General features: G+C 42.6%; 1 protein-coding gene across 1 annotated transcript in view; it reads right to left on the reverse strand.

Annotated features, from left to right (window-relative positions):
* TRHDE (thyrotropin releasing hormone degrading enzyme) overlaps positions 1-24,924 on the reverse strand; it is a 215,340-nt gene extending 190,416 nt beyond the window's left edge. The window contains exons 1-2 of the mRNA XM_086471708.1: positions 24,110-24,924; positions 18,160-18,433 (exon numbers count right to left, since the gene is read on the reverse strand). Of these exons, the coding sequence (XP_086327834.1) occupies positions 18,160-18,433; positions 24,110-24,924 (1,089 nt within the window). The remainder of the gene's footprint in view (positions 1-18,159; positions 18,434-24,109) is intronic.
* Positions 24,925-25,232: the final 308 nt, after the last annotated feature.

Consider the following 25,232-nt stretch of genomic DNA (forward strand, 5'->3'; position numbering starts at 1 on the left):
GGCGGGGAGGGGGAGAAAAAGAAAAACGATGAGGGAACAAGAAAGAAATCCCAGGGAGAAGCATTGCTGCTGGACCGCATGCTCACAGTGCTGAGCGACTCCTTCTTAAATGAAAGGCCAAAGCTTAAAATGTTCCCTGGTTCAAGGACCAGTCAATCTCATCGTCAGCACTCCAAAGGATTAAGCCTACGAGAGAGAGTCAGCCTCCAGCTGCTGTACTTCAGGGACTCCCAAACACTGCATAGCCAGCTCCTGTTCCCAAGTGCCTCCGTGCATTACACTTACAAATCCAAACAGGCCTCGTGACTTTTACAGCTGCATTTGATCATTGCCCAGCTTGCTCATGGAAAAAAAATTAAAAGGTTAGTAGTCACAAATTATGTTAAACAATTACTAGAGTACTTCACCTCTGTTTTTCTTTCTGACAAAATGAAGGGGCCTCATTACTCACCAAAAAAAAAAAAAAAAAAAACAAAAAAAACCACCAACAAACTAACTGCAAGATCAGTGCAGGCCTGTAGATGGTGAGCTTAGTCTCAGAAAATGGTAAGCTTTTGGAAGAGGGGGCACATGGAGACATGAGCAACCTCAGCAGCAGCCTGGACAGTGCTTGCGAGGAGAGCGCTCCCCTAGGCAGCAGAGCATGGCGCACAGGAGCAAACAGGCACACTGGCATCGCTGTGTGTTACAATCCAGCATCGCTCAGAGACACGTGTACGGCAGAGGCAGAGCCATGTCTGAGCTAATAAGCCTTGACTTGCAGCACAGTAAATGACCTGGGACACGATGCTCTGCTGACATTGCTATCCCACTCTCCGTTCCAGAGGCAGCTAAATCAGTGCCCATTAAGAGATCGCCATGCTGTACTTGCACTGTACTCCACTGAGGATTACTCATCTCTCCCTAAAAAGAACAGATGTGCTTCATTCATTTTATGCCAACGTAGGAATGGGGTCAAATATGAGCTGTGCGATAGCTGCAAGTCAGCTGAACAGCCATCGTTCTCCACATTTTTCTCCATCACTTTCTGTATCCGGACACCACACCACAGATCCTTAAGCAGCAGCACAAGCCACTCCACTGGTCTTCTCTGACCCAAGTTTCACTGAGGCACTTGCACACTCCGCAAAGCACACTCATGTAAGTCCCTGAGAAATTACTCTCCTTGGAACGCCGATTTTTACTTTGTCATTACTGCTGAAACGGCTAAGGGTTTTTCAGACTCTTGAGCAATAGGCATTCTGAAAGCTCTAAGGTAGTACTGAATGGGGAAAAAAGCAGTTTAATAGGCGGTGGCCTTTGATGAGCTCATAAAAACTGAAGCATCTTCATGCCATGCTAGAAAGAGGAGGTATTTTTGAACGAATTCCAAATCCTAGGTCACTGAGGGCTCAGAAATTACAAAAATAGATCAAGTTACTAGGTCGCTCACATAAGCCAGCCAGTAAGCACAGCAAGGAAAAGATCCGATAGCACTTCACTCCCTTTTGGTCCTGTAGCTTAAAAAAGAAAACTGAGCCAAGAAAGCAAGTACAAGATTAAGGGTTTGTCTACACTGAACGCTGCAATGTTTGAAGAGTTGATCTGCAACGCATCCACTACCACATTACACAGCATGATCACGACTATACTGTCTCTCCATTTAAATTAATAGTGTCTCTACACCTGACCTTAGTGGGTATATTAACTATCCCTGCTAGTTTATATACTGGTAACTTTCCTAGCTGTACATTGCACTGCATTCACATGGATGTATTCAAGGACTTAAAATCTACAGTAATCAATATCAACACAAATATTTGTGGATGGAACAATAGGACCCTGTGAACAATTCTGTCTCATTTAACTCCCATGATGAAAGAGATAGCAGCAACCTGAGTTTGTTCTGTGAACACAAAAACAAGGCTCCCAACAGCTTTGTACATTGTAATCTAATCTGAAAAGAAAAAAAGAGCTATGGTTCAGAAGTTTCCTGTACGCTTGTGGATTCTGGGATTCATTTACTAAAGAAGCTGGAGAGGAACAACCCAGAAAACTAATGTATTTTCAGCTCTACAAGGTGTTTGGAGGCCATTGGCAGTCATCTGTGAGCCATGATAAACAGCCAATAGCACATTATACTAGTATGAAATGCTACCCAGAACACTGAATTTTAGCTGGGAGGGAAGGGATTTCATTATTGCTATTATTATGATTATTATATCCTTATATTGCAAATAGGTACTGCGGAGACACAGAATCCATGATTACAGAGTCTGTGATTCCACAGTCAGCTATTTGAAAAGAAAACTTCAGCTTCCAAACAGTTTGCAGATGTTCAAGACTACTTTCATTAAAAATACATTGTCAGGTCCAATTGGGATCAAAATGCAAGTTTGCAAAAGTCTGTCAAAGTTGTTGTGGATTCCTTTTTCTGTCTTGGTTCCAGTACAGGCATATTCTAAACTGAATTATGTTTCCATTGTGCATTTCCCACAAACACTGCAGCACTGTGCCAATGCATAGTAATTTGAAAGATTAATATTATTTTTAAATAACACAGAAAAAGTACTTTTATTATTTCTTGCTAAAGTTATTTTTTATACTACTTTCAATCACAGCGTAATTTGGTCATGTAAATACTACCAATTTAGCCTATAACCCTCTCTGATAACTCTGCTTTCACCACCCATGGGTTCACCAGCTCCGGTATTGCCTAGTTGCATAACCACTGAAGAAGAGCTATGAGAAAGTCTGGAGGCAGATAAAACCATGAAAGTTACAGAGGTTAAGATTATCAAGACAACAGCATCACTAGCTCAGAGATTCAAGAAGAAAATACCAACACAAAGGTATAAAACCATACAGAGAGGTTAGCTGGTCTCACTGGGAATCATCACCTCCAGTCACCACCATCATCAGTGTTATCAGAGCTGGTGGAAGACGGTAGCTCAGCAACGCTGAGAGTTTATTGAAAGGCACCACACGGGACAATCCTTCCTCCCCAGCCAATGCATGCCAGGCCAAAGATTGTGAGGCATGGTGAGCACACTAACACTGAGCCTGGTAGCTCGTTAACTCCTAGGTATCTTCTCTGTGTGCTATCAAATAAATAATTGGTTTACACTTTTAAGGTGAGTGCATCCTGCTTGCAGAATCTTCTTATACCCAGCCCGACCTAACTAAAGAAGGGTTGTAACAGGCCTTACTTTGGCAACAACAAAAATTTCATTATTGGCAAAGCCAATAATCAAACAGACACTAAACATGTAAGTCACACTCATTCTTACGACTTTACAGAATCGGGACATCTGTTTCTCCTGCAATCAATGTATTTTACTTAAAATGCTGTCTGGGGTTAGCCATACTGGGCAATTGTGTATTGCCAAGCACTGATTTGATTTTCATTATACTGCACTGACAGCAAAGTCATTTATCTTTTTTCAACTCCCAGTCTCCTTTTATCTTTTTCTTATGCTTCTGTATTTTTCCTCTATCCTGCAGTGTTGCTGAATGCTGATGAGCAGAAAATGGTACAAAACCACAGACAGTCTCTTTCAGATTAAAAGTTCAGGTCTGGAAGGTCAACTTTTTTCAATTCTGGAGTTCCCAAAGCAGCTGTATATTTGGCATTGTCCAGCTATATAAAGATCGGTTAAATACTTCACTAGCTGTCTCCTTCTCTAGAATAGACGGACTTTCAAACAATGACACGATGTTTCTTTCATCGTTCGAATGTGCTCTCTGTTAAAAAGAGAAATTACCTTCCTGTCACTGCAGCCTAGGATGTTTTATCAAAAAATAGTGACCAGTGCAAAAAACAGTTCTCCACATATCAGAAACACAATTTTTACTTTTTTTTTTTGCATTCAACTTGTTACATTTGTAGTTCACTATCATTCCACAAAAAACAGGGAAATTGAAAATACAAAGAAGAAGAAAATCTTCCTAGTGTTCTAGTACTTAGCCTTTAAGTGTGTTAGCCTGTCACCAGGAATGTGCAAACTACCGACTTTTTCAATTCACCAGCTGAACTTGCCATTCTTAGTTTGTTAGTACTGAATCAAGATTGCCTTAACCCTGTTTCCCACCAAAACAAAACCAAAGTATTCAATGTCATGACAGACAATACATTCCTCTAGAAATAAAGCAGAATGTTTAATTTCCTAACATTTGTTCAAAAAACAAATGTAACAATTACAGTCAAAACGCTACAGCTTATGGTTAGAGTGACGGTTGGACTTCATGATCTTAGAGGTCTTTTCCAACCTTAATGATTCTATGACAAAGCAGACACCGCAGACGTCTTCCAGGTCCTAAAGGTCTGCATACAAGATGGTATCTGTACCTCCACTGTCAGTCAATGGAGGTCAGTTCAATAGCATTAACAGAACCTAAAGAGTGACTCAGAATATTCTAGAACAGATGCACCTACATCAGGTCAGGTGACACTGACTACAATAGACTTGGAGTGTGGAAAATGTTGGTCAACTTCAGCATAGCAATTGCAATTGCTAATGTTAGTAGACTTCTACACAGCAGTGACCTGAACCATCATTACCCATGACTTCTAGCACAACCTTTATATTCTCTATTCACCTGTTTAGGGGTGTATATCATCACATTGTCACAATCTTTTTCAGCAAGACTTTTCAGTAAAGTTCCATCAAAGTTTTCTGCCACAAAACAGAACATGCAACTTCCATCTTCTGGCTAGTCATGAACTCTTCTGCCACACCAGCAGAGATAAGGAATAAGGAATGCGTCCAGAACTGACATGGACATGCAAGCAGAAAACTGTAGTCTGTACAGAATCATTTAGAATAGTCTTATGTACAAAACACTGCAGGTGAATCTCATGACACAGAGTGGCTGGTTGGTAAACTCGCAGATGAAATTCAACACTGATAAGTGCAAAGAAACACAAATAGGAAAAAACAAGCATAACTATACATAGATGGTAACAGAGTCTAAATCAGCTATAGTTCAGGAAAGAGTTCTTGGAGGCACTGTGGACTGAAATGTCAGCTCAGTGCTCAGCAGATATTCAATAGGCAAACTCAATGTTACAACTGATTAAGGAAAGAATAAAAAACAAAACATTATTATGTCACAGAACAAACTGAAAGATATAAACTTTGAGCACTGCAGGCAGTTGAGGCACCACCCCTCTCTTTCACGCAGTTTTTCAAAACAGGCACTGTAGAACTTAAAAGGCACAGAGAAAGGTGATAATAATAAGAAGGGATGGGAAGCGAATCTCATACAAGGAGAGATTAAGTACTTTTGAGTTCTGAAAAAGTACACCTAAACCATCTATAAAATCAGGACTAGTACACAAGAAGCGAATGAAGAACAACCAGCCACCGATCATCGCAGGAAAAGAAGCGAACAGCCAATGAAAATGTGGATTAAATGCATTTAAAAAAATTAGACACGTACATAAAATATAGATCTTGTTGCCACCAATTGTCACAGAAAGCAAAGTGCAACAGCTTCCAACATGGATAATGTACATTCACAGAGAGCAGGTCCTTTGGTGGCTGTTAAACCAGCGGCCCATGTATAACTCCAACTCCAGGTGAGGGTCACCGATTGCTGGAATCTAGGAGTAATACTCCACTGGTTGTCATCTCTAAATTGGTCTCCACATACAACACAGTAAAATATTTTCCTCTGTGGCTGTTCTTCCAATAAGCACAGGTTTTTTGAAAAGATTGAAAAAAAATATTTCAGTGTAATCTAATATAAGGCTTGAAGGCCAGCTCTGGCTGGGGGTCCCTCGCAGGGTGCCTCTTCCTAGTGGACAATACAGGGGTTTTTTTCCTCCAACTATAGCGACCAACACAGCCAGAATCCAGGAAATAACTGATAATGGGTTCTTAATAATCAGGAAGGTGAGGTAAAGACAGAGAAATGGTAAAAATACCTCACCCCTCCTGGTAATATCAATAAATACCGAGCATCTGGCATTAACTTCTTCACCTGAGTAATAATGAGAGCAGCTTGGATGTGAAAGAATGACACCTTCATGAGTCAGAGTGGCAAAGTAACTTTTGCAGACAGTTTTATATTGTTCTTACTCCACAGTTATGATGGCATATCACTAAAAAGGACAGTCTTCCTCACATGCATTTCTTCCTCCTCCCAAGTTAGATCCATGGACTACCCACACATTGGGTGAGATGGTTCAGTCAAAAGGTTATTAATTTTTTTGTTAGTTTCCCTTTGGATTACTGCACTGAACAGACTCGCTGTTTAGCCACAGCTCACTAGATCTGACAGAAATGGTACAGAAAAAGTGTGCAAGCGAGGGGGGGGGGGGGGGACGGGACACACACAACTCTGTTCAGTAGCAGCTCTCAGCTACACTGTGTTACATACAATGCTAAACTGCAATCTATGGCTCAGGAACATTATTTGACAGCCTATGGTTCAGCAACAGTATTTGAATTTGGTCTGCTGAATGGCAAACAGAGAAGTCCTTGGACTGAAAGGGAATCTGAAATTACTAGATTCCACAAAGCAGCAACTAAAGAAGAAAGTAAAAGGATATGAAAATCTGCAGTTAAAGGTTGGTAGGTAGGGGGGGCTTGTTGACGTTCAGGTGACAGAGCTTAAAAACATGGAAAAGCACTTCAACTTGTAAATGTTTATCATAACAGTTACAGTAGTTCAACTTCATGAAAACACCCCTGCATCAGGAAATCTCCTCTGCATTTGAGAGGAAGCATCTTTCAGAGCAGACAGATTCTGCAAGGAAATTAGTTCTGTTCTTTTCTGGACTTCCTCATGTAGATACTGCAAGGTATTGTTGTACTGGTGAGTACAATTAGGGAATAGACTATATAATTAAATGTATTTAAATACTTTAAATGCTGCTAAAGCACATACATACGTACCAAACAGTACTCAGGATATTTCTTCTTAGCCATCAACACCTGAATAACGGAACTATGAAACCAGGCAACTCGACACTACCAGCTGCACTATGATTCACTGATTCTTTTTATCCTCACAATACTTTATGGTAGTATAATCATTCCTAGTCATGTGTGATTCATCAAAGGATTTTGTAGTAAAGACAAATGTTATAATGTGCCCTATTGTAACCATGCAAATTACAAATCCTCATTTCCATACCTAAATTATGCTTTTGCTGAACTTTTTCTGCTTCTCAAGCAGCTCTTAAATACAAGCTAGTTAGGCATTTCAAAGTTGTTTCATAGCAAGGAATGCCAAACTTTCTGAAATGTGGCGGCCGCCTTCATCCCCTTTCACTTTCTCAAGCCTCTTCATGCTTTCTGCATCACTGTTTTGAAAAGATTTGCACTAGGTTCTTAACTCAAAGCTACCATCACATCTCCTCTGTATGCCTCACATTTCCTGTAGCCAGAAGTTAATGTAACTTGACTTGGCAGACAAATTATACAATACTTCCCACAGCAACTCTGAATGACCAGTCCTCTGTGGATCACCACAAGCCAAGCGATACAGAGGCCCAAGGAAAAGTTTCAAACTTTCTTTTTCTACACCAAGAAATCAGACTCCCAGTGAATTCATCCTATCTTGGGGCCTATGAAATTTAATACAGTCATTGCTATACCTGCCCACAACAGATGTAATATTTTTAAATCGAAAACTTAACAGAGTCTCTATTCTATTTCTTAATCCTCTGCATATTTAAACTTTCTTGAAAATGATCGTCACGGTCAATGGGGACTGCAATGTCGGTTTAGAACTGCTCATATTAACTGCCTAAATTTACAGTTCAGACCAAACGGGCTTGGCTCAGGAATATACATTAAACAGCTCCAAGCAAAGTAAAGTATAACCTCATGTTTTGTTGTGGGTTTTGTTTTTTTTTTAAAAAAAAAAAAAGCCACAAAAAGGAAACATTTCATAGGTAAGACAGCAGATCACAATATAGCATACTAAGAATCACAGCCCCATGGAGAATCCTAACTAGACCTCAAACCAAGGAAGGTCTCAGGTTCCAGAAGAAACCCATGCTACATACTCCCTCAAATGAAACAAAGCGAATAGAGAAGAAATAACTTATATTCCTTTCCCAATAGGAACTAGAATAGTAGAAGTTTTTAAATTCAAGCACAAAGACAAACACACACTTTATATGCATCACAGACGCATACTCTCTGTGCAACTAGATGGACAAATATTTGCATGAATACAATTTGAGCATGGGATGATAGAAGGCTTCCAAATAAGGGCAGAATGCTACTACTACCTCTGCTGGTGCTTATCACAAAAAGATGATATAGTAAAAGTACTGTGGACTGAAATATATCAGATATTCCCTGTGATCACTCTGTTCGCTTACTTTAGAACTGCATATTTAACACATTTTAAATGTATGGAGTTGCTAAGGAATAAAAACCAAAGGTTAATGAAGAAAAGAAAACCAAATTTGGGCATCACTCCCTTTCCATCATTCGAATCCAGTTAGCAGAACTTCAGTAAGATGAGGAGAATTACTCCTTTACTCCGGGGAGGGGGGGAAGCTGTTGACAGCAGTAGCCAAAAATGTAAGTATTTATTTTATGACTGCATATACATTCATACATACAACTTTAAATGAAGTAGTACATGTTATCACTCACTGACATGCCCACATACAGATTTGGGCTTCTATCTGAATTACTCAGGTTAGATAAAAAACGATCAAACTCTCTCACCCGGTAGAAATCAATCCCCTTTTTTTCCCCATGGTATTTAAAGTGTAACAACGAACTTACTCCAAAACATTATCAAATTTTAAATGTATAGGAACACTTTTCAGTAAAACGAAACACAGCATAACGTACTGTTCTTCAACTACAGACTGTGATATAATTAGCCAGAGGACTGGAGAACTACAAGAAACACAAATGCAGTATGCGAATGATTCTACAGGTGTACTACTTTCTTTGAAATTAATCCAGAGGAATCCACTTCCCTTATTCCTCCTTTCATTCCCTTCTTCTTTTATCTTTATTAACTAATGTACTGCTTGCTGTCCTGAGGATACAAACTCTTAACTGATGTTCCAAGCTGCTGTGACTACCAAACTATACACTGCTTTTGGGAAAGGAAGGGTGAGAGGGAAGAAGTGTGGATACCCCCACAGGCACCCCCAGTGAAGGCTAATAACCACCTTTTGCTTCCCATCCTCTCCCCCACTGTAGTCATCTCAAATAAATAAAGTATTAGTCTTCTCGTCCTGTCCCACACTGCCACACAGCTCCACTGCATGCTGTGAAACAAAACGCATTGCTAAATATTTTTCAGGATAATCCACTGTGGGATAACTTTTTTAATACACTTTAGGTCATTTACCCTTCAAAGAGAAACATAATCTGCTTTCAAATTATGCTGTTCCAAATAAGAAGATAACAGGCTCAGTTCTCATCTCTGGCTGCTCTTGCTATGTCTCAACAGCACGCACCAGCCAGAAAGCAGCCAGGCAGGAGCAGCGGAGGATCTCCTAGGGGTACCGTTCAGTGGAACCAGGCCAACACGGCTGGTTCTCTGCCACAAGTCCCCACCCCACTGCACAAGAGGGGTGCCAGGGGATGGGGCCACATGCCGGGCTCCAGCAGTTGGGCAGTCACAGCAGCTGCCACGAGGTAGAAGAAACGAGAATGAGACCACCATCTGCAAGGCGGTCGAGAGTCACCCTGGTTATTTCCACAGCTGCAGAGTTTGCCCTGTGCAAACAACCCCCTTGCAGAGTAGCAGGTAAGGACATGAGAAGCCAGTTTGGACCCTGGAAAAGCACATTTACGCTATGAAGCTGTGCCATTCTGGCATCTGATAAAAAAATCTTCAGAAGAGGCAACTGAAGTGTGAAAGCACCCACTGAAGAATTAGAGAGTTGTTAACCCTACAGACACCTTTACAGAAAATCAAACAGACAAACTAGGTCCCCCTCTAGTACAAATGGGAGTAACACCACAGAGCCTTTCCTCTACTCCAGGCAGCAAAATATACTGGGACAAAAGCAAAAATAAGACGGCATTTGTGCAGGTTTTCCAACACAAAAAAATCGATGTAAAGGCACGCCTATAAGTCAAATGTTACAGCCACTTGACTGTCTGAAAAGGAGGGGTGGACTGGAAACAGTTATGAATATCTGAAGTGAGTGGCTACCTTCCCAATAGTGGTATAAAAATCAGTAACAAATAGGCTAATTTTCTTGTTCTTGTATGAAAAATATAATTAAACTTACCTAAATCCTGGAAGAGAGAGTGGTCTGTAAAGAAACAAAAGTACGCATCACTCTCCTCCCTCACTAATACTGTATCTGTCACTCAACTAGATGTCAACTAAGCCACCTGCTTCAGTAATCCATTTTCACTGCACAGAGCGCAGTTACTATGGTAGGTATATGGGATAACACCGGTTTGACTGACAGATGTTCAGGCTGGTGCAGGAGCGTGTTCACCTTCACGTTGTCCTGGGGTGAAATACCTCCTACAGATTTTTTGGCACTTCATTTCTGCTTTTATAGCAAGAGCATGACTCTTACAGAAACATGTTAATAGACTCTTGCTACTTCCTTGCATGTCAGAAGCAGAATTCATGCTGATGCCAAGGACAGTGTCCTTAACGAGTAAGTTAATGAAGTCAAATACGACAGCAGAACATAAGAGGCATAAGAAGACATGAAAGAATGTAGTACCAAAAGCTCGAGTGTTCAGCCTTCACCATCAGTTCTATTGTCACAGTACGCACTACTAAGCATATGCTCATTAGCACATGAAAGGAAAAGGAAATAAGAGTCTTTCCTCTTCCACCTCCCTCCTTGCCCTGCTTGCAGGCATTTCCTTGGGAAATGGGAGAAACTGCAGGGACTTCATACTACTCTCCTCTGAGCAAACGTCAGGGAAGGAGTGGAATGTAAATGTACTCAGACCCTTCTTTCTTTTCATCAGCCAGAAGAGACCCCAGATGAAGCAGCTACAGGCTGAACTGCTCTTGAAGGTACAGAACTACAATCAGGTGCTGTTCTGACAACCATCAGGCCAGGAATCACACGTGCTGCCTCTCCCTCCGCTCTCTGTTATGGCAGGCAAGACACAAACCTACAAATTAGCCACAAATTATAGTGATTTGTGCTTTTCAACAGTCTTGTTGCTACTACATACAAAGTTAAGTACACCACCGCCACCATACTTACAGGTTGATCTTCCTAGCCAAACTCAAACCAAAACAATGTTCCCAAACTCAAGTCTTTCAACTCAATATTATTTGCAGAGTACAGCTGGGAGTTTATGTTAATAAAACAAATATCACATTTAAATACTGCATGTACTACAAGTGCTGACGGAGAGCATTTTTAAAGGAGTAAGCACAATACATGTACAATGTTTTCCTAGTGTGACTTGCAAATTCAACCAGAAATCAATAATAACGGATTGCAAGTTTGCAATTTATGTTTTTAACAGATTCCCTGGCATATTCAGTTTAGCATGGATGCTGATCACACAGGGTTTTGTTTGTTTGCAGCACATTTTGTAGCTATAGCATTTAAAAATTAATAAACTAGAAGTTATTTTCAATATACAAACTGAAACAGAATGGGTAAACAAATATTGATGCAGTGAATCTGAAAAAGCTACGATTTCTTTGGATTACTAATGTATTATATTACAGCTTCCCATTTAACTAAAACAATTCACCGTAGTAAGCACTGAGCTGAATAAAAGGTACTTGTAGAACTAGCTTTTCTGTTGTTACAGAAAAAATTCCATACAAGCAAAAGAAAGCACAAACACACTAATCCATGTTCATACGTGCGTGTGCTTTTCTAGCTCAATGTAACTGTATACCTCCCAACACATTCTTTGTAACACGCATTTTATTTTTCACTGTTTGATGAAAGCTATTTTGGGGAAGGCAAAAGTGGGCCATTTGTAATGGAGACCAAAAATGAATGGGTATCACCGTATCACTATTTGAGCAGCATTCCAGGACACAAAAAGATTAAACATTACAAGTCTGCATCGCACCAGACTTCAGAAACACGCCTGGTGCTTCCTGCGTTAGCTGTTACCTGTTTATCAGATACACGTGTGGCCTCCCAGTGGTAAGTGATGGGCTGACAAAAGTTACCTTTCAGGTACAGGCAGGCTTAGAAAGTAAAGGTCGACTCTGGAGCTGGACTAAATTCAGGTTGCAGGGGAAGAAATTTTTAATTGAGGACTAATTCTACTTTTGATAGCTAAATCATTCTGCTGTAACCAATTTGCTCACTCACAAAGAATTATCTGGTGTATAATTGCTTCAATACTGATTAATAAATAATAACTGATGGAGAGACTTTGCTGGCAGTTAATAACCAGCAGCTGAAAAGAAGGCCTAAGGCAGAGCTTCAGGCCTTTAACCCAGGTAGTCATTAACTGACAGAAAATGCCTGGTCTTGAGGTCATTACTGCTATTATATAAAAATATTGACACATTTTTCAAATACAGAATAATTTTCTAAAAGCTACAGGCTGAACTGCACAAAAAGTGCAGAGTTATTTTAAAGAGAACTGATGGGTTTGGGTTTTTTTCTAGCAACTAACAAATGACAGAACCCACTGGGGAAAAAGTTATTCTGAACAGTTGTTCAACTTGATTTATTTTTTTTTTAGGCTATTCATAAAAGTCAGCTCTTCAGTCCCCTCAGACTGATCACCACACTGCAGATGAGGGAATACCCAGCCCAGCTCTCCAGCACCTCATGGATTGCTAGAAGCACCACACTAGCTCCAGTCATCTTGTCTTAAGGACAAGTGTAAAACATTGGTCCCATGGTGCTGGACCCAAACTAACATGAGCTGTTGGACACGCACTGATTTGGACCTAAGTCTGCTTATGTGACTGTTCACTAGCCCTTCCCGGGAAAAAATAATTTTTCACTTGTGCAGAATCAAGCAACCATTACTGCACGGATCGCATTTTTGAGACCATTATCTTTTTGTGTGATGCTAAGCCAAACTGAGTGAGTCCCCTCGAACACAAGCCTCAGAGAATTCAGTGCTGGGACATTTATGCAGGCTCTCTGCAAGTCAGAGAGCACTACGGAAACAGTAATTATCTCACTTTCCTTTAGCCAGATTATTACAGCTCCTCCTCATTGGCCAGGGTAAGACTTAACTGTACTGCAAATTACTAATTAAGATCTTTACTAACCAGGAGCTTGTGATCTGTAATTACATCTTAGATGAAGTAATAACAAAACAATAGCAGTGCAATAAAGGTTGGCCTTATTGTGATATGACTCTTCTCATAAGATCTTTCTTAGCCTCAAGGTCCTTCTCTGTATCATGACAAATTACTCGGCACTGACGACTCTACAGTAATGTTTAATATAACTGAAACCAAGATGTACCTGATTGTAGAAGTCTCTTCAAAATGTAGCCTGCATGGATTCAGACAGCCAGTGGAGGTCCTGCCCTGAGCAGCTGACCAAGCTGTGGCCAGGCCCACACACTGACAGCCCTGCAACATATACTGCAACCATTTTGGAATAGGAGCGGGAGTAGCAAAAGTGAAACCACACAAAATTCTTCTTTCAACACTGCCTCCCATCGGCATTCCTCCTCCCATTCACCACCACCAGCCAGATAGCCACTTCCTTTCACTGCTGCTCACTCCCATCTGCTCTGGCACTGCCTGCACTTGCTCTTCCAACCCCTGCACCCACAATTCCTCCTAACTTCACTCCTTTCCACACACTTTCTTTTTTTCTTTTTAGCAGATACTCCCCCTGACAAGAGCCAAACACTTTAAAGATGCCAGTTGTCACTTCATTTCCACCCCTATCCCCACACCCTATCCACAGCAAAAGAGGAGAATGGTAGAAGATAAATCTCCAAGAAACATCTCTTTCCAGCAATGCATTCATCTCCACTGATATATGGTGCTTTGTCCCTGAGCGCTCACCCCTTCCACTAACTGAAAAGAGAAAGAATTAGCAGAAAAAAAATAATTAAAATAACTTATGAGACAGTGAGAAGGCACACCAGATATAATGAGCCTCCATGTCCACCTGACAAAGGAATAAGAAATAGAGGATTTGGAGAATGGAAGTACAGCTGAACATGAAGTACAGTAAAAATAAATCCAGACAAGGGAAAAATAAAGTAACAATAGTAGGAAAATGCCTGGTGGATTGAAAGCACAGATAAGACAACAATGAAGGAAAGAGATACAGAGATGATGTGACAGACATTACAACCTAGCCAGCAATATTTTGCTTTTAAGAATTACTGACAAAGAACATACAGTTGGACTCAATGATCTTAAAGGTCTTCTGCAACCTAACCGATTCTGTAATTCTATGATAAGAGGTATGATTAGGAAACACAACATATGAGCAGAAGCAAGCAAGAAAGCACGCATGTGCAGGTAAGTAGAGTTTTCTGGATTATTGTACTGTGCAAAGATCACAGCACACAGATCCCATGATTTTCACCAACTACAGCTGGGACAATTGCTGGAGCCATCCAAAGATCAGCTAAGCCTGCTCATAAGGGCATCCCTCCTCCCTCAATACAGCATTACCTCAGGCACACCCTGGTAGAACTATACTGCTCCCTAGCCTGCAGAAGCATAGAAGATTGCACCACAGTCTTTTCCACAGGAAACAAGCCCCTGCCCAAAGGAAAAAGCAGTTGCCGTGATTTCTTGTCATCCCAGGTGAATCTGAACCATATACTATAAATCTGTAAAGCATATAAAAAGTCAACTCTGCTTTTAAATTACCTGCTCTGGAAGGGATTCTGATCAGCTCCATATGGACTAAAGAGTTATGCTAATGATTCACATCCACTGAGGTGTGCTACTAGAAAAGCACTGCTTGTCTTGATTCCCTTTTCCAAATTAATTTCAGTGTATGAAATGCAGAACATATTCATGTCTGCAAGAATTACATAGTATATATCAAAATTAGTATTTTGACTGGCTACCTAAGCTTTCCAAAAGCCAGTTTTTATTTATAAATTGATTAGTATTTGAATCTCACACTTAGGTTAAAATTAATTTTGAAGTCAATGTCATTCCTTGAGAAAAACTGAGCAGCTTACACAACCATTTTTCAGGAACAAATCTGCTTTTAATCTCACCATTTCTTCTCTTCCTCAGGGAGTTTATCTACCCTTGACCATAGCACTTTAGTAAGACTGGTCAGCTGGAAGAGAGGTGAGACTTTAACCATTAGCATGCCGTCAAAATTTGAAAGGACAGCCATCTCCCCCCAAAATGTTTTGTGAACCAAAACCAGGATCATGAAAGTGACAAAACAAAAACAAAAGTATATGCAAGCTGAAGTCTTTTACGTTTCTACTCTATGGCTACAAAATAAATACAATAAACATTGCATTAATTGAAGAAAGACTCCCCAGTGCAAGCAATGGCCTATCAAGATGCTTCAATGCGAAAGTTTGGTTAATCTTCCTGAACATTCATTCATTTTTAGAAGTAAACTTACTTTTATCATACATTTACATTCATTGCCATGGATATAGGAGCAATTAAATTTTAGTGAAAAAGTGGCTTTGGAGGAAACCAAGACATTTAAAAATGCATGTGCCAGGATTCAGATAATTTCAAATTCACCCAGTAGTGTCCATGAACTCCTGGTATCGCAATAAAAAAAGCCTCAAGAAGACGGATTACCTCAGCAATTCATCTGAATGAACACAGCTCTGAACTGAAGTGTCTGCCCTGAGTTCATACCTTAAAAGACACTCTTTCAACAGAACTGAACAACGATTAAAGACGATCAGATCACAAATGGACTGAAAAACAGAAATATATATTTAACTAATAACTCAGTGTAAACTATTTTGGTATACCTGGGCATTAATATACCTCTTTGATAGGGGCATTATAAAAAACAAGAGCTAAAACTCTAGACTAACTGAACAATTTTATAAGATAAAAGACTATCTCAGTCTATGCAGGCTTTTGGTCTTCAAGTCTTTCCAAAGATTACCTACTAATTTGCATAGTTGTTGGCAAGGTTCTATACAGTGGTACTGTCAAGCTGGTGGAGTATACATACGTATGTCCTACATGTGCTGAATCAGATGCAGGCACAACTATCAGGCTTTAGTAACCACAAATTCCTAACAAATTAACACTTGGATTTTCTCTGTGGATTCCTGTTAAACCTAAAGTCTTGAGAACAGTTTTGTCAAACATGAGACCAGCAGAAAGTTATCAATTATTGTCTATCAACATGAGTGTGCCTCTGTCTTCAGGGTATCAAACATACTCAAGCAGCAAAAGCCTGCAGGATATGAGCTCTGAATAACACTACAAGAAAACGAGGTAAAGAGGAAATACGCTGTATCTTTCAAATTGATGGTCCTGAGGTCCATCCCCCACATTTCCTGTATTTGCTTACACTGACGTTGGAAGCAGAACTGCTTGCAGCTGTTTCTCAGATGAGTCTAGGACATTTCAAAGTGAGGTAACAGGGTAGTAATATCTAGGACAAACTTCCAAGCATTACACTGTATTAGAGGAACGTGAGACCTGCTTACTAGGGTATACACCAAAAACTTCCATCTTATTAAAGGAGAACCTCAAGTAAGCAGTCTTTCCTAAAGCTGAAAAATACCAGGTCATTCCTAGCTTAAGACTAAATCCTTCAGCAGGTGGAGTACATTACAATGAAAATCATCAGCTCCTACCTGGATAGAAGTCTGTGTCGCCACTGGTTGATAGGGAGTAAGAAACAGCCTGATATCTCACCCTGTTTCACTAGGCCAGTGAACACTTCTCTTTATCAGGGAGTGTAGTGATCAGATGAGGGGTAACAGTTTTAAACTGAAAGATGGTAGACTTAGATAAGATATAAGGAAGAAATTCTTTACTGTGAGGGTGGTGAGACACAGGTACAGGTTGCTCAGAGAAGCTGTGGCTGCCCCCTTCCTGGCAGTGTTCAAGGCCAGGTTGGATGGGGCTTTGAGCAACCTGGTCTAGTAGAAGGTGTTCCTGCCTTTGCACCTGCAGTTGCACCAAAAGATCAGAGAACTTATTTGGCTGAAAACTGAACTCATTTTCATTTATTTTTTCAGGTCAGTTTTCAGCCAGATCATACAGCTGTACAGAGCTGAAGGCTGGCACAAGGAAGACAAGGAATACCTTTGGCTCGGAGAAGGTGAGATCAGCTCCCTCCACAGCACCTCAATGCTTCGGCTAGCTAAAAGTGGTTATGGAGACGTTTCATTTCCTGACCTGATCAGCCATGGAAGGGAGGCCTGCAGTCCTTCTTCATGCCCCCAGGCTACAGCACAAAGTCATAAAGCATTTGCAGAAGCACAAGGTAAACACTCCCCTTTGCTCAGGCACACAGCTTAAACTGCTGCCTAGCCCTCTGCTTCCAGAACTAGCTCTGTTTTGTTATTCACAGTAACTTAAGAAAGAAGGGTTTCTCTGTATGTTCACCTGAAAAATCAAGATGACAGCACTGTGAAATATTCTATTAAGCTGACAGCATTTCTCATGTATGTTTTGGCTTGTTATACAGTTCTGAGCTTGATATTTGTAAACAAAAACAAAACTGACATAAATAAAGGATTTTCTCTCTTTTTTTTCATGGCATAACTCCTGGAACTGTGCCATATTTGGAAGCAACAGCTCCAGGAAGTTAGTGCTTTCATCAACCTGGACCACCACAGGAAGCTGGTAGGTTGTGCAGTCCTGCTCCTGAGCAAGAGATCCAAGACAGAACTTACTTTACCAGCCTCCTGAGCTAGCAGCACACAGCGCACCAAGGGACATGTCAGTACCGAAGGAAGGAGACTGGAAACCCTGTCAGTATTACTGCTTCCTTTTAATAAATAGTCTCACACTGGTATTGAAAAGGCTACAGGAAAAACAAGAGAAAACTTCCCAAGAAAATCAAAGCAAAGTGAAACGGCATAGTTAAAAGCTTAAACTCTCATTAGACAACCACACCTCCTAAGCTAACCAGTTACAAAAAGCATCAAACAAACAAAAAATGTTAGATAAAACTTCAGAAAAGGTCCCAAACAATACACGTTATCATTAAATAAAATAGCAAAATTGGGGAATGCTAATCAAGAAAATACTTTAAGTGCTTGATGTTATGATCCCTCACAAAAAGTAAGCATTTTCAAAATAATGAAAAGTATCCGATACAACGTTAGAAATACTTACAATTACTCCACTCTTGGTGACAGTTTCCCGGTATGTAAAATTGCACACTGCCCAAGCTAGGTAATACGTGGACATGAGAGGGGTCTGTGAAAAGTGATCTGTAACCCATCCATCTTCTTCAAAAACCGAAGTTTCGACTGGCATGTTGGACAAAGATAAGTAAGTTGCTTGATGCCTGATGCTGATCTTGAAAGTGGCCTTGTAGATGGGCTCGTCAAAGCAAGGAAAAGCTTTTCTGGCATGAGTAGGAGAAAACTGCGTAACACCAAGAAACCTAGAAAACAAGCAAACAAAAAAAAAGAAGCAATTACTAACTGTGCACAGCACTTGATTCACGGACATACCAATTAAGTCACTGCTTGACTACTGGGGTTTAAGGGGGGGGGGGCAGACGTAGCAAACTGTACGAAGTACACAGTGCTTGAACACTGCTTTATCATTTTCTTACTACCGTACTGCAACATAATTGATACAAAGCAATGGTCTACAAATTTCCTACAGATTTGCAGATACCACGCTGATGTTAAATACATCATACCAATCTTCAGGTTCTCGCAGCAGTTTTGTTCCTCAGTACATGAAAAAAAGTTAGCCAATATTGGTTTTACTATCTAAAACAAGTAAGCACAGTCCTCAGTTCAAACCAGGATTTAACAGCCTTCAGCAAGTTCAGTCTGCCCTGAGATACCAGCAAGGCACTTTGCCTTTCTTTGGACATAAGAAATTATGGTCATATAGTGCACTCAAGAGGGTCATTGTTTTCCACTGCTGAGTACTTCTGTACCGGTTGCATGTAGGTCTGAGACACACTACAACACAGCACTGCTGTGACTGTGCAAGTCCAAAAAAAACATTCTGTGAATGGTTCTGAATTCATTCGCAGAATTACAAATGTAAGCAAATGCTTAAAACAAGCAGAGAGGAGTTCACCGTTCTTCTACACGTGCTTTTCTTTTCTGGTGCATTTTATAGAGAACAAATTGACATCCTCAGTTAATGGGGCAAATTGTGAAAAGATCTCCGAAGGAGTAAAAGGCGTTTATTATGCCACTGTATTGAATGGGAATGCTTTAGTTTGACAATAAAATCTGTACCTGTTTCCTTTGGAACTAAAGAGGTTTTAGTCCAGATAGAGAATAGGAACCTTTCTGGGTAGAGACTTGTATTTACACATTTGGAAGAAACCCATGTGCAATGATCTCCCTGCAGAAACAAGAAGCTACACTTAAAAGGTTAAGTTACCAGGTTTGATACGAATATTTACTGGAGGCACGGAAGATGAGAAAATGACTATGAGTTAACTATGTAACTGTAAAGGCAGCACCTATGTAGGCTTTTTGGGTGATATTGACTCATGTTTCACTTTCCAAGTTCCACCAGTGGAAATAACCATGCAATAACCATGCAACCAGGTAAACTTTTATGAGAATTTTAGAGGCTGACTAATCATCTGTTACTCCTCTGGGGGAAGAGGATGAGTGGATAGATTTGATATAACGGAACTGGTGGCACCTATTATTAATCAATCTATAAGCATTATTCTGCATTATGATACTCTCTAACACCAAAGGAGAAAAAAAAATAGGTAGCCCATAAGGAAAATAAAGCAACTAATTAACTTCTAAAAATTCTTGGGTTTTGTACATATTTCGCAGCATTATTTTATAAGAAACAGCATAGAGATGAACTTCTTGAAATGTTACACTTTTATCTTGCTATAGCGCATCCACATCTGACAGAACTAGAGATATGTTTTCCGGTGAAATTATGACCTCTTTCAAACAAGGCTAATTTTTTTAAAACTTGAAAAAAAATTACAACCACTGAAGCAGTTACCATTGGTCTTTTGTCTACAATAAAAAGCCTTATTTGGCTAGTAATTATTGAAGGAATTAATCATATCTCATTTTTCTTGTCTCATTATAAAACACGGATTACCAAAATCATAATTCTGCAAAAGGCTGCTAAATATAAGGCAAAAAGTTTGTGCCAGGTATTCCAGTGTTAATCCAACAAAATTCCATATTATCAGTGGATTTGCACTAGTGCCACAAAGCCAAATCAGCCAATTAAATGAAGCAAAGCAACTTAATTTATATGCAAAGTGTTTCAAGTGGACCTGATTCTGCATTCTAGGCACACTCTGAACAGCTACAGACATCAACAGAAGCTTCAAGTGAGCATGGAAAACTGTACTGGCCTGTTATTAATAAAGCAAGAACGATGAACTTTCCTCTGCAATTAACAATTTTAATGAGCTCAGACTCACATGTAAATGCATACTTAGGGAATACGGTATATATTCCAACACTCTCTAAATAAGGAAATACGGGGGTTTTTTCCTACTTCTTGCAGATCCTCTCAGCAGTCTTCTAACACTTGTTATCTTTTAGGCCATTGAGACAAACCCTTCACCAGACTAACAGAACCTGATAAACTCTGCATCTTGTGTATTCTCACAGATAGATATATCTGCATACACATAACAGAGCAAACACTGGGCAGTCAATATTTCATACTAAAAATACATCAACTACCAATAACAGTGATATTTATAACATGTGCATTACTATCAAACATCGATTTGCGTGTTGTGTCATAAAGCAAAACAAACAAAAAGTTTAAAAACTGCTTCCCAAAGACTAAAACGTTACAGGTTTAAACAAACAAACAAACAAAAAAAAAACCCACCCACCCACATTGTCCTTATTTACCTATTTCTCTCTGTGTTAGGAGGCAAAACCAAGCAAAACTTCTATAGCACGCCAAAAGTGAAAAGCAGGCTGAGGACTTCATCCATGTCTCTACACATCTCTCTGGGCACTGACATTTTTATCTCCAGTTCCCCAAAATATTACCATAAAAAGTTGTACTTCTGGGAATGACAGCCTTGCAGCCTGTCTTCTCAGCATCCCCATAGCAGTAATTTGCAGGTGTTTTAATTCCACCTCATCTATTAAAGGAAGACATGTGTTTCCTCAACAGCCTATCTATTTTGACATCTTAGTTGTTATAAGACGGAAGAATATGTCTGTTTGTTTTGTCTCTGTGATGTAAGAAACCTTTTTTTCCTTTTCATTTATGCCAGTTTGATGTTCATTTAAATTATGCGTGCATATTCTCATGGTACTCTACAGTAGCTCTGTATTGAATGTCTGTTGATTACTGCCAGTAAATTCTGGCACATAATGCAAAGTAAATCTGTAGCACATCACTTGCATTTTACATTTCAATTGAAGTAGCAAAGATTTCAGTAAGAAAATAAACACTTTTATACGGCTAGCAACATTTCAGGCTAATTTATGACTTTCACCTATGAAGACCACCGAAAATGAACTAACTTTAGGAAAAAAAAATTATAAAGTAAAGGCAGTACTATGTTCGTGAAGCCTCACGGTTAGCCAGAGTTATTCACCCATGTACAACAAAAGTGAAAAACGATGGTTTAGACCCTTTTATAGCACCCACTACTCCAAAGAGGTTGCTGTATTTTAATCGTAAAGATGTCAAAAAGCTAAAGCCCTGATGGAACATCAGCGTGTCTCAGAGCACGAAGGAAGCCCGTCTGTCTGTCACAGTAGAAGCCGTCCATGTTTAAGGACCACAAATGGTTACATGTATTACAGTAAAAATGGGTTATTAATCAAAATGCAAATCGCTGCACTGCAAGAGCACGCTCTGAACAAATAAGTTCCATGGTTTAGAATGTGTATTATTTACCTTATACTATAGTGAGTTGATAAGCCTGTGACAGTTGAAAAGGAAAAAGAGGACTTCTATTAAACACCTGAAACTATAACCACACACTGATTACAGTTTTAAAAACAACATTGTACTAGAGGAAACAGAAGTGAGCTGGTGTAAAGAAAAAAATGCCACTGATTTCAATATAATGACACTACCTTACACAAGGTAAGGATCTTGCCCAACTTCACTAAAAACAAAGCAACTTGTATCTGAAAAGTTATAAAAAGAATACTGGAAAATACATTTTGCCATAGCCTTCTACCCTGTGTTTTAAGCTATCTTGATGATTCAAAAAATGAATAGGTCTCTTGTTGACGTTGTTTTCTTAAATCATAACTGGGGCATCGGTACTGAAGTAACTTTGGATAAATGTCACTGCCACACCTATTTGACAGTTCAATTATTCCTATACAAAGTCTAAATACACAGGAATAATAACTTGCTTAAACAATTCCTTGGGTTTGTAAAGTGAATTATACCCCCTGCTGTCAAGAGTATTTTGTTTTCTGATTTGCCCATTTCCATACAGGTCTGTAAGAACTCCCAGTTACCCCAGTCATTCATTCACTCCTCTGTGATATAAGGAATTTTATCCACATCTTTTCCTACAACCATACTTTTTCAAATTTCTATTTTATTTCACTGAGATGACAAGTCGCACAAAATTAATTCCAATCCTGCTTGCGGTTCTAACATCAGGCTGTTTAAAATCATCAGTACTCACAGCAATGAAAACACGTTTTAATACACAGGCTGTTTATTTAATTGAGTTGGTGAGTGCTCTTTTTCTGTCCAACTCACTATTTCTGCCCATTTCTTCCAACTATAAGCTCTTTGCTTCACTTTGCAGGATAAACCAGTAAGATTCAGGAAGAGAAAACCTGTCATTGCACAGATGTTTCAAGAAAGGACAGCTTAAAAATAAACTAATTCTAAAATGATAAACCATGCCAGAACTATCAAGAAGCCCATCCTATCTTTCTTTCCTATTACAAAGCCTGATTGTGGTTAAAAGAAACTAGTTGAAAAAAAAAAAATTAAAAAAAAAAAAAACACACCTCCAAGTGCCTGAAGTGAGGCCTCCACAGTGACCCTGCCTACCGCTACGTGGGACCCAAGGGCTATAATAACAAGAGAAAATGCAGACCAAGATCGAATCTGGTTCTGCATGAAACCTGACCAGCTTTGCCCTGCCACGGGGTGCAAATCTGCAGCGATTCAGCTGCAGCAGGTGGCGTAAACGTATTCACGTCATGTGAAATCACATCCCGCCACCTTCTTCTTCAAATAATGAAATTAAACCGAAACAGCAGAGAAGTTCCGCTCCCCTACACGCTGCTACGTGTAACCCGGCAAGGCTCTGTCACAGGAAGACCCACGGCAGCCGGTCACAGCGAGAGTGTTTATTAAACAGACCCGGAGTCTCCTCCCCGCCGCCCCCCAAGGGCTGCCCCGGCAGGGACGGAGCGGGCGGTGTGTTTCACTCGTCCCACGCTCGGAAGTTTACCCCTTACCACCGCCCATTTCCAAACCGCGCCGGGGCACCTCCCGACCCGCCGGCTGCGCTCCGCAGCCTTCCCCGCCCGAGGCGGGCCGCGCAGGCGGAGCGCTCCGCTCACCTGCCGGCGGCCCCGCCTAACCGGCCCCGCACGGCCCGGCCTCCCGCACCGCCCCGGCCCGGAGCCGCCCCACGGCCCTGCCCGGCCGAGGCAGCTCCGCCTGCCCCCGCGCCCCGGTCGCTCCCACACACCCCCTCCGGCTCAGCCGCCGCCCCCGACCGCCCTCCCGCTCCTCTGGCCGGTGGGGAGGAGCGGGGAAGGGCTGGCAGCCCCCGAGAGCCTCCGCAGCTCCGCCTTCCCAGCGCCAGCCCTCAGGAGCGGCCGGACGGCGGCGGGAGGTGGGTGGGGGGAGCCCCGGCAAGAGAGGCGGCGGGTGGCGGCGAGGCCCGGCTGCGCTCACCGACCTGCCGGGCGTCCCGCCGCCCCCCACCCCGCAGCCCCCGCTCCCCGCGGCAGCCGGCCGGGCGGCGCGGAACCGCCGGTGCCGGGCGGTGCGGAGCCCGCGGCCTCACCCGCCTGGCGGCGCCGCGGCCCGCCGGGTCCTAGCGCCGCCCCGCCCGAAGTTCGGCGCGGGCTGCCGCGGAGGGGCGGGGGCGGCCAACTTCGGCCCGAGTTGAGTTGAGGTGACGCGGCCGCTCCGCTACCTTCTCTCGCCGTGGAGGACGTAGGAGCTGCGGAAGAAGCCCAGCAACTCGTTCTCGATGAGGGCGTTGTAGATGATCTTGAGGTTGTAACTTCTCTGCACCTCCAGGCTGCGGTTGAGGACGACGACGAAGACCTGGGTCTGGGGGTAGAGGAAGGAGCGGGCCACCCGCACGCCGCCGGCCAGCTTGTCCTCGGCCACACGGACCGCCTCGATGTGCATGCGGTGGGCGTGCAGCACGATGTAGCGGCTGGCGTTGCGCACCTCCAGCTGCACGTTCACCTCCCCGCTGAAGGTGAAGTTCTCCATGAAGGCGCTCAGCATCAGGTTGTAGTGCAGCGGCCGCAGGTGCCGCGGTAGCCGCGGCCGGGCCCAGGGCGGCAGCTCCCGCCGCCGCTGCCACTCCTCCTCCTCCTCTTCCTCCGCCGCCGCCGCCGCTTCCCCGCCCCGCGCCTCCTCCTCCGGCCGGCCGGGGGGCTGCCCCGCGCCGGGCGGCTGCCGGGCCGTCCCTGAGAGGCTCCCGTTGGCGCCGGCCCGCGGCGGGCCGTCGGCGGCGGCGCCGCACTCCTCGAAGCGGACGCTCAGCAGCACGGCGATCATGGTCACCGCCAGCAGCGCCAGGATGGAGACGGCGAAGCCCAGCACCAGGCGCTTGTGCACGGCGATGTGCCGCTCCGTGGTGCGGGGTCTCGGCCCCGCCGCCTCGGCCCAGGGGCCCGGCGGCAGCCCCCGGCTGCCGTTCCGCAGGGCGGCCTCCTCCTCGATCATCATGGGGGTGACGGGCGGGCGCTTCTCCCGCTTTTCCTCCAGGGCCATCACGGCAGCGCCGCCCCCGCCTCCCGCGGGGCCGCCGCCCCCCGAGGGGGCCCCGAAAGCATGGGAGGCTCCGAGGCAGGGGGGCCCTCGGCCCGGGGGGGACGCGCCGCCGCGCCGCCTCTCACTTCCCGATGAGCAGCATCACCCTGGCCGCCAGCAGCCCCGCCGGGGAGCGGCCCCCGGGCGGGGGGACGGGACGGGACGGAATCGGGCAGGAGCCGGCGGCGGCGGGCGCTCCCCACCGTCCGGCCGCCGGGGCCGCGCCGCGCAGGCAACTTGTGCGGCTTCTGCGGGTCACTTCAGCACAT

Source organism: Leptosomus discolor, chromosome 1 (assembly GCF_034619465.1).
Source record: "Leptosomus discolor isolate bLepDis1 chromosome 1, bLepDis1.hap2, whole genome shotgun sequence".
Classification (NCBI taxonomy): Eukaryota; Metazoa; Chordata; class Aves; order Leptosomiformes; family Leptosomidae; genus Leptosomus; species Leptosomus discolor.